Source organism: Caretta caretta, chromosome 2 (assembly GCF_965140235.1).
Source record: "Caretta caretta isolate rCarCar2 chromosome 2, rCarCar1.hap1, whole genome shotgun sequence".
NCBI classification, from domain to species: domain Eukaryota; kingdom Metazoa; phylum Chordata; order Testudines; family Cheloniidae; genus Caretta; species Caretta caretta.
This window is the reverse complement of record NC_134207.1, coordinates 98,086,938-98,096,690: the sequence shown is the minus strand read 5'-3', so window position 1 is coordinate 98,096,690 and position 9,753 is coordinate 98,086,938. Positions and strand designations below refer to the sequence as shown.

At 44.8% G+C, this 9,753-nt stretch overlaps 1 protein-coding gene across 1 annotated transcript; it reads right to left on the bottom strand.

Moving 5' to 3' along the window:
* Window positions 1-3,727: 3,727 nt before the first annotated feature.
* LOC125632263 (uncharacterized) lies at window positions 3,728-6,549 on the bottom strand. The gene is made up of 2 exons (XM_048840152.2): window positions 4,973-6,549; window positions 3,728-4,384 (listed from the first exon to the last, which is right to left on the bottom strand). The coding sequence occupies exons 1-2, from the start codon at window positions 5,526-5,528 to the stop codon at window positions 3,843-3,845; spliced, it is 1,098 nt and encodes a 365-aa protein (XP_048696109.2). The 5' UTR covers window positions 5,529-6,549; the 3' UTR covers window positions 3,728-3,842.
* Between the last annotated feature and the right edge of the window lie 3,204 nt (window positions 6,550-9,753).

The following is a 9,753-nucleotide window of genomic DNA, read 5'->3' as shown; positions in this document are numbered from 1 at the left end:
ACCATGTAGGAAAGAGACATTCTTGACCCAGACTGTTTACAATGTTGGTTTATGATAAGACATAACAGGTGAATGAAGCAGATAAAGGGTGGAGAGGAGTGCAAAGAGGAGGAGGTAACAGTAAGATAACTTTTTTCTCAAAAACAAAATAGCAACTAAGGTAGAAAACTGCAAAACCCCAAAGGATAAAATTAGCTTATAGCATTAGCAAAGAAACAAAACTTGTTCAAGTCCTTTATTGAATTCTGGAGTCAGCTCTCAAAGGGTAAGAATTTCATAAAACTTAACTAATCTTACCATTGACCTCAGGCCACCTTGGTTTCAGTTAGTCTTAGTTGGATACAGAATTAATGAAAAGTCCAGACTTCTGCCACCTTCTACTCTTTCAGATTCAGCTTTATTGAACTAGGGAACGCTGCTTGGAGGTAAATCAACAAATTACTTAAATCCCAGATAATTCTTCATCACACAAAGAAACGGCATCTGCTCAGAAACTGATTTATAATGCAGCATGCCTCGATACAATTTTTGCAAGACCCTCAACTATGTGTCTGTATATTTGTATACTTAAACTGTCATGCCCATTAATATAACCATTGAAAGTGCTACATGTGCAGCATTTTGAATCATTGCATGTGTTAGGTAATCATGAAATGAAAGACCTTACTTCTAAAGTCAGCATGTGGTAGACTGGATAGTTCAACAAAAAATCACAGTTGGTATAGATCAGGATTGTAGAGAAATATGGCAATTAAGATTGTGATTGAAACAGCCTTCTGACACTTCAGGGAAATATTCCTAACAACTTCCTGCTAATAGCAGAACGCCACACATGCATATAGACTTTAGTCTAGCCAGTTGGCATGTAAGAAAAGATTATATGGTATTATTGCAAATGTATCCAGATTCTAGGGGTGCTTTGAAATGCTATGGGATATGTGAAAGGAAATTTAAAAAATAAAGACTGCATGTCTGAACATTCTGTCCCTCAATAAAAGGGAATAGTCAAAAATGGTACTTGCCCATAGAGCCTAAGGGTATGTCTACACTACGAAATCAGGTCGAATTTATAGAAGTCGTTTTTTTAGAAATCGGTTTTATATATTCGAGTGTGTGTGTCCCCACAGAAAATGCTCGAAGTGCGTTAAGTGCATTAACTCGGCGGAGCGCTTCCACAGTACCAAGGCTAGAGTTGACTTCCGGAGCGTTGCACTGTGGGTAGCTATCCCACAGTTCCCGCAGTCTCCGCTGCCCATTGGAATTCTGGGTTGAGATCCCAATGCCTGATGGGGCTAAAACATTGTCGCGGGTGGTTCTGGGTACATATCGTCAGGCCCCCGTTCCCTCCCTCCCTCCGTGAAAGCAAGGGCAGACAATCATTTTGCGCCTTTTTTCCTGAGTTACCTGTGCAGACGCCATACCACTGCAAGCATGGAGCCCGCTCAGGTAACCGTCACCCTATGTCTCCTGGGTGCTGGCAGACGCGGTACGGCATTGCTACACAGTAGCAGCAACCCCTTGCCTTGTGGCAGCAGACGGTACAGTACGACTGGTAGCCGTCATCGTCATGTCTGAGGTGCTCCTGGCCACGTCGGCTGGGAGCGCCCGGGCAGACATGAGCGCAGGGACTAAATTTGGAGTGACTTGACCAGGTCATTGAACCGTCTTATGGTGAGCGGGCAGGCGATACGGACTGCTAGCAGTCGTACTGTACCATCTTCTGCCAGGCAGGCAAGAGATGAGGATTACTAGCAGTCGTATTGTACCATCTTCTGCCAGGCAGGCAAGAGATGAGGATGGCTAGCAGTCGTACTGTACCATCTTCTGCCGAGCAGCCATGAGATGTGGATGGCATGCAGTCCTTCTGCACCATCTGCTGCCAGCCAAAGATGTAAAAGATAGATGGAGTGGCTCAGAACAAGAAATAGACCAGATTTGTTTTGTACTCATTTGCCTCCTCCCCTATCTAGGGGACTCATTCCTCTAGGTCACACTGCAGTCACTCACAGAGAAGGTGCAGCGAGGTAAATCTAGGCATGTATCAGTCAGAGGCCAGGTAAACCTCCTTGTTCCAATAAGAACGATAACTTAGGTGCACCATTTCTTATTGGAACCCTCCGTGAAGTCCTGCCTGAAATACTCCTTGATGTACAGGCACCCCCTTTGTTGATTTTAGCTCCCTGAAGCCAACCCTGTAAGCCGTGTCGTCAGTCGCCCCTCCCTCCGTCAGAGCAATGGCAGACAATCGTTCCGCGCCTTTTTTCTGTGCGGACGCCATACCAAGGCAAGCATGGAGGCCGCTCAGCTCACTTTAGCAATTAGGAGCACATTAAACACCACACGCATTATCCAGCAGTATATGCAGCACCAGAACCTGGCAAAGCGATACCGGGCGAGGAGGCGACGTCAGCGCGGTCACGTGAGTGATCAGGACATGGACACAGATTTCTCTGAAAGCATGGGCCCTGCCAATGCATGCATCATGGTGCTAATGGGGCAGGTTCATGCTGTGGAACGCCGATTCTGGGCTCGGGAAACAAGCACAGACTGGTGGGACCGCATAGTGTTGCAGGTCTGGGACGATTCCCAGTGGCTGCGAAACTTTCGCATGCGTAAGGGCACTTTCATGGAACTTTGTGACTTGCTTTCCCCTGCCCTGGGGCGCATGAATACCAAGATGAGAGCAGCCCTCACAGTTGAGAAGCGAGTGGCGATAGCCCTGTGGAAGCTTGCAACGCCAGACAGCTACCGGTCAGTTGGGAATCAATTTGGAGTGGGCAAATCTACTGTGGGGGCTGCTGTGATGCAAGTAGCCCATGCAATCAAAGATCTGCTGATATCAAGGGTAGTGACCCTGGGAAATGTGCAGGTCATAGTGGATGGCTTTGCTGCAATGGGATTCCCTAACTGTGGTGGGGCTATAGACGGAACCCATATCCCTATCTTGGCACTGGAGCACCAAGCCGCCGAGTATATAAACCGCAAGGGGTACTTTTCGATAGTGCTGCAAGCTCTGGTGGATCACAAGGGACGTTTCACCAACATCAACGTGGGATGGCCAGGAAAGGTGCATGATGCTCGCATCTTCAGGAACTCTGGTCTGTTTCAAAAGCTGCAGGAAGGGACTTTATTCCCAGACCAGAAAATAACTGTTGGGGATGTTGAAATGCCTATATGTATCCTTGGGGACCCAGCCTACCCCTTAATGCCATGGCTTATGAAGCCGTACACAGGCAGCCTGGACAGTAGTCAGGAGCTGTTCAACTACAGGCTGAGCAAGTGCAGAATGGTGGTAGAATGTGCATTTGGATGTTTAAAGGCGCGCTGGCGCAGTTTACTGACTCGCTTAGACCTCAGCGAAACCAATATTCCCACTGTTATTACTGCTTGCTGTGTGCTCCACAATATCTGTGAGAGTAAGGGGGAGACGTTTATGGTGGGGTGGGAGGTTGAGGCAAATCGCCTGGCTGCTGGTTACGCGCAGCCAGACACCAGGGCTGTTAGAAGAGCACAGGAGGGTGCGGTATGCATCAGAGAAGCTTTGAAAACCAGTTTCATGACTGGCCAGGCTACGGTGTGAAAGTTCTGTTTGTTTCTCCTTGATGAAACCCCCCGCCCCTTGGTTCACTCTACTTCCCTGTAAGCTAACCACCCGCCCCTCCTCCCTTCAATCACCACTTGCAGAGGCAATAAAGTCATTGTTGCTTCACATTCATGCATTCTTTATTCATTCATCACACAAATAGGGGGATGACTACCAAGGTAGCCCAGGAGGGGTGGTGGAGGAGGGAAGGAAAATGCCACACAGCACTTTAAGCACAGCACTTTAAAAGTTTACAACTTTAAAATTTATTGAATGACAGCTTTCTTTTTTTTGGGCAATCCTCTGTGGTGGAGTGGCTGGTTGGCCAGAGGCCCCCCCACCGTGTTCTTGGGCATCTGGATGTGGAGGCTATGGAACTTGGGGAGGAGGGCGGTTGGTTACAGAGGGGCAGCAGTGGCAGTCTGTGCTCCAGCTGCCTTTGCTGCAGCTCAACCATACACTGGAGCATACTGGTTTGGTCCTGCAGCAGCCTCAGCATTGAATCCTGCCTCCTCTCATCACGCTGCCGCCACATTTGAGCTTCAGCCGTGTCTTCAGCCCGCCACTTACTCTCTTCAGCCCGCCACTTACTCTCTTCAGCCCGCCACCTCTCCTCCCGGTCATTTTGTGCTTTCCTGCACTCTGACATTATTTGCCTCCACGCATTCGTCTGTGCTCTGTCAGTGTGGGAGGACAGCATGAGCTCGGAGAACATTTCATCGCGAGTGCGTTTTTTTTTCTTTCTAAGCTTCACTAGCCTCTGGGAAGGAGAAGATCCTGTGATCATTGAAACACATGCAGCTGGTGGAGAAAAAAAAGGGACAGCGGTATTTAAAAAGACACATTTTATAAAACAGTGGCTACACTCTTTCAGGGTAAACCTTGCTGTTAACATTACATACATAGCACATGTGCTTTCGTTACAAGGTCGCATTTTGCCTCCTCCCACCGCGTGACTACCCCCTCAACCTTCCCCCCCTCCCTGTGGCTAACAGCGGGGAACATTTCTGTTTAGCCACAGGCAAACAGACCAGCAGGAATGGGCTCCTCTGAGTGTCCCCTGAAGAAAAGCACTCTATTTCAACCAGGTGACCATGAATTAGATCTCACTCTCCTGAGGATAACACAGAGAGATAAAGAACGGATGTTGTTTGAATGCCAGCAAACATACACTGCAATGCTTTGTTCTACAATGATTCCCGAGTACTTGTTACTGACCTGGAGTGGTAAAGTGTCCTACCATGAAGGACGCAATAAGGCTGCCCTCCCCAGAAACCTTTTGCAAAGGCTTTAGGACTACATCTAGGAGAACCGCAAATGCCAGGGCAAAGTAACCATTTCACATGCTTGCTTTTAAACCATGTATAGTATTTTAAAAGGTACACTCACCAGAGGTCCCTTCTCCGCCTGCTGGGTCCAGGAGGCAGCCTTGGGTGGGTTCAGGGGGTACTGGCTCCAGGTCTAGGGTGAGAAACAGTTCCTGGCTGTCGGGAAAACCGGTTTCTCCGCTTGCTTGCTGTGAGCTATCTACAACCTCCTCATCATCATCATCTTCTTCGTCCCCAAAACCTGCTTCCGTATTGCCTCCATCTCCATTGAAGGAGTCAAACAACACGGCTGGGGTAGTGGTGGCTGAACCCCCTAAAATGGCATGCAGCTCATCATAGAAGCGGCATGTTTGGGGCTCTGACCCAGAGCGGCTGTTCGCCTCTCTGGTTTTCTGGTAGGCTTGCCTCAGCTCCTTCAGTTTCACGCAGCACTGCTTTGGGTCCCTGTTATGGCCTCTGTCCTTCATGCCCTGGGAGATTTTCACAAAGGTTTTGGCATTTCGAAAACTGGAACGGAGTTCTGATAGCACGGATTCCTCTCCCCAAACAGTGATCAGATCCCGTACCTCCCGTTCGGTCCATGCTGGAGCTCTTTTGCGATTCTGGGACTCCATCATGGTCACCTGCAGCTTGCCACGCTGGCCAAACAGGAAATGAGATTCAAAAGTTCGCGGTTCTTTTCCTGTCTACCTGGCTAGTGCATCTGAGTTGAGAGTGCTGTCCAGAGCGGTCATAATGGAGCACTCTGGGATAGCTCCCGGAGGCCAATACCATCGAATTGTGTCCACAGTACCCCAAATTCGAGCCGGCAATGTCGATTTAAGCGCTAATCCACTTGTCAGGGGTGGAGTAAGGAAATCGATTTTAAGAGCCCTTTAAGTCGAAATAAAGGGCTTCATTGTGTGGACGGGTGCAGGTTTACATCGATTTAACGCTGCTAAATTCGACCTAAAGTCCTAGTGTAGACCAGGGCTAAGCCACAGTAAACTAACTTCCAGAAGGTAGACTTGAGAGAATCTTATTGCCAACATGCTAATTCAAAAGATTATTTCCTGGCTACAACGTCAAGCCAAGGCATAATCCTCTGTCAGGACTGCACATTATATTATATGTGCAGTGCACCAAACACTCTCCTTTTCCTTCTATTTCATTTATATTTTGAAAGCTTATTAGACTATTCCCCTTTCATTGCCTCACTTCACTATGCCTCTGCATTGTCTCACATATGAGTTAATCACTTAGCCCTACTGAAGTCAACAGTAAAACTTCCGTTCATGTCAGTGGGGCCCGGATGTCACCCTAGTATATTATAGTTGCCTAAGATAGATTGTACACTCTGTTGAAGTTCTTCGATTTTCCAGATGTTCTCTAAAATGTCATGGACAACTTAATGTGCCATAATAAATAACAGTGCACAAACCAAGTTTAAAGTTCTAAAATAGCTCATTTTGAAAATCTTGATTGTCCTGACACATGCACACATACTTAGAGTATGTAGTTTATTCCTTGTTCAGATAACTAAATCAGCAGGATGACTCCCGTGCATGAGGTTATTCACATACATGTATGTGCAGAACTGCTGCCTTAAAGTGCCATTGTAACCTTGACTCCATGTCGTAGCTGCGACTCAATAACAAATGGGACTGTCTGACACCCAGCAATAAGAAACAGTGCGCATGCACACAGTACATTTGATATCTGCCTCCCATGAAGGTTTTCTGAAATAGCTGAGTAAGCAAGTCCCACTTTTTAAATAATGTTTCCACTCAAAGTCTCTGTGAAACGAGTTTGGATGCTCTATGCATAGTCCATTGTTTCTTACAAAATGTTTAATTAAAGCATAAGGGTTTGGTTCATTTCACTTTTCAATGCAGGAAAGCTATGATCTGCTATAGCATCTGTTTTTCAGTGGGCTTTTGTTTTTTTGTCCAATTCGCCTGCTAAATTGATGGAGGCCCAAGGAAATTGTGACTTGCCCAAGGTCACACAGGAAGTTTGTGGCTCAGGCCTAATTAGCACCAAAGATTAGGAATGGATGAACTTTAAAAAAAATTAAAAATAGTTAAAAGCAGCCCAAATCTCAGTGTTATTCCCAGGCCAAATCTATTTTTTAAACTGTATGTTACTTTGGATAAACTCCCTTTCCCACCAAAACAAGGGTTTCTCCTTCTCCGTGCCTTCTTCCAGTAGTGCCTTGAGGCCTCACTCAACCTTCTTGCTGGTCTGCTGGGGCTGTGATGGCTTCCCCTCACCTCAACTCCATTTTGAGGCAGGAAACTGCTTGTGTTTTGAGTTTTGGTGTTCTATTTTGGAAAGGAGGGGGAAGAACTCTGGGAAGGAGCTTGGTAGGACCACTGGCAGCTAAACTAAACTCTTCTGTTATTCTGCAGCTCGCAGGCCCCATTACTTGCTCAGTGCTGCCTCCTGCTCCACTGCAGTAGAGGGGAGACGGATGCTGCTAGCTGTTTCACAGTGCATATTCTCAAGTGAGTGAGAAGCATGACCACACTATGGCCTTGATTTTATTTATTTATTTATTTTGAAAGGGCCTCATCCTATCCTCTTTTTGTACCAACAAGGTGGAAGACCACCTTGTATTTATTTTGAGCTTTATGTTAAGAAACCAGATCCCAAGAAAGGCTGTTATAGGAACTGTGGAAGCCTGTTGGTTGTGGAGTGTACTGAGGAGTCCAGAAGAGGGGAAACTGAGGCAGTGCACTGCAGACTTGCTTCAGGACACAAGGGAGTGCTTGAGTGGTGATGAGTCTGTTTATAGTGGGACAAACTAATAACAAGATTACTTGAACTCTTATAACTGTTACATCAAAAGAACTGAATTCAATAAAAGCTAAAGATCATGATCAGGAGTAAAAATGATGAAAATTCAAGTCCATTTGCTTTAACAAAAGAATTACATCATTTTAGTGTTTACATTCAGATTTTTATTTTAGTTTCCTGTCAGAAGAATTGAAACCGATCCCCACCCTGATAAGCCATGTTTTCCACCAGATCCCCAAAAAGAGGGAAAGGTTAAATTTGATTAATACTGATGTCCACATTTTCAGAATGATACCATCTTTCTCAATACAGACCGTTTTATTTAAAGTTTGGTGGGTTTTTTTGTTTGATCCTCTATACTGTCATTGCATTGTACTGTTACTGGTAGGGCTCAGTTCTAATCTCCAGTACATGCCACTTATGTCAACCAAACCAACAACAAGAAAGGGAAATCAGCAACCGTACTAGCAGAAATGTCTTCAGGGTCATACATGAGGACCCAGCTTTCTAACAGCTGCTGCACTGACTTTAAGAAACTTACATTCCTGTGACGATCTTTTAGACTTTGGGAAAAATAACAAGTCACTGATCACGTTTGCTGATTTTAATTACCTCCCTCTCTCTTTTTAAAAATACGTAGTCAAATCCCTGTGCAGTGTTCACTTTCATTCCTAATCAGAAACTTAAAAGTACTAGAAATCCCCCTCAGCATTTGCTCTTTTCAACTAAAATAAATCTTGTCTTTGTTCCCCATTGAAAGCTATTTGTATATTTCCACTGGGAAATATCTTGGACTCATAAAGCAAAAGTGCTACCACATTCATTAGCAGGGTATTTTACTTACTCCAAGAATATCAAGGATACAAATGTTAAGGATTGACCCTGTTTTTCCTCCCTTCAGCAATCTAATCTTTCTTTTAAAAGAAATAAAACTTATTTTTAAACTAAGGGCCCAACAGTATCTTTGAAAAATGAAACCATATTGCAGAAAGCTGCCTCTTGAGTAACAGCAGCAGATGTACAGACATCAGGATGACCAGTCATCATTGTTTACAAGAGTGCTTCACTAATGACAACAAACATATTCAGTCGAAGAAAAGCATTTCTAATGTGTTGTAATGTTCATCCCCACCCAAAATTTGTTCAGTACCTCTGCTACCATATTGACCAAAAAGAAAAAAAAATAAAGTTCTTTCCCTCACTTGTTCTTTTGGTATTTCATCACCTTTGTAATACAGAGCTTGCTTCACCTTCTCCGCTCTAAAGGATGTGCAAGTGGTACTTTTCTGCTATAAGCTGATATGCAAAGAGTCCTCCAAAGATTTCTGAAGCCCACTTTCAAGAAGCTCAGCAGATACCACAGAAAAAAATAAAGCCCCCCTTACAATCGTGGGAGATAGAAGCTCAAATCTAGTTTGCTCTTGCATTTCCTGTCTTGCTGCACTCTTTGAATGATTGCACAAATTTTCATTTATATTCAGCTACAAACATCTATTTTGGCATAGCCTGTGATGCTAGGATGATTCTGGAGCATTCAGCAGGTTTTGAATGAAAATTAACAATTCATAGAATAATGTTGGAAGGTAGCTATTGGCTTTGCACTCATGCACTAAAAAGCAAGTGTTACATGAAAAAATCAGTTAGAAATTCCAGCTGGATCAAATCCCTCCTCTTACAATGGCAGATGAATTATAGCTCCTTGTAATGCTCCACTAAAAGAAACAGGAATATTTTCTGTCACTGCTCCTCTCTCCCCTCCCCCCCCCTTGCAATTTACCACAAATCTTGCTCCTGGCTCAGGGTTAAGCAGTGGTAGCTAAAGAGAAAAGATTTAGTGATTTTTTTACCTTCTGTGTATTTTTATCATAGGGATCAAGGTGCTAGCTCTCCTCATGTTTCCAGAGAAGAGAGAGGAAGAGATTAAATGAAGCTGAGCGTGGTTAACCATCTCCAAAAAGAACAAACTACATCTCACTGAAGGCAGCTAAAGTACATATTTTCTGATTGCATTCTTATGTAACCAACTACTGTATTTGCCACAGGGATATTTTGTTATCATTATCA

Coding starts and splice junctions, on each gene's coding strand:
- LOC125632263 (XM_048840152.2), bottom strand. CDS start 5,528: ATGATGGAGTCCCAGAATCGCAAAAGAGCTCCAGCATGGACCGAACGG. Junction 4,385..4,972: donor AGGCGGAGAAGGGACCTCTG/GTGAGTGTACCT, acceptor TTTCTCCACCAG/CTGCATGTGTTTCAATGATC.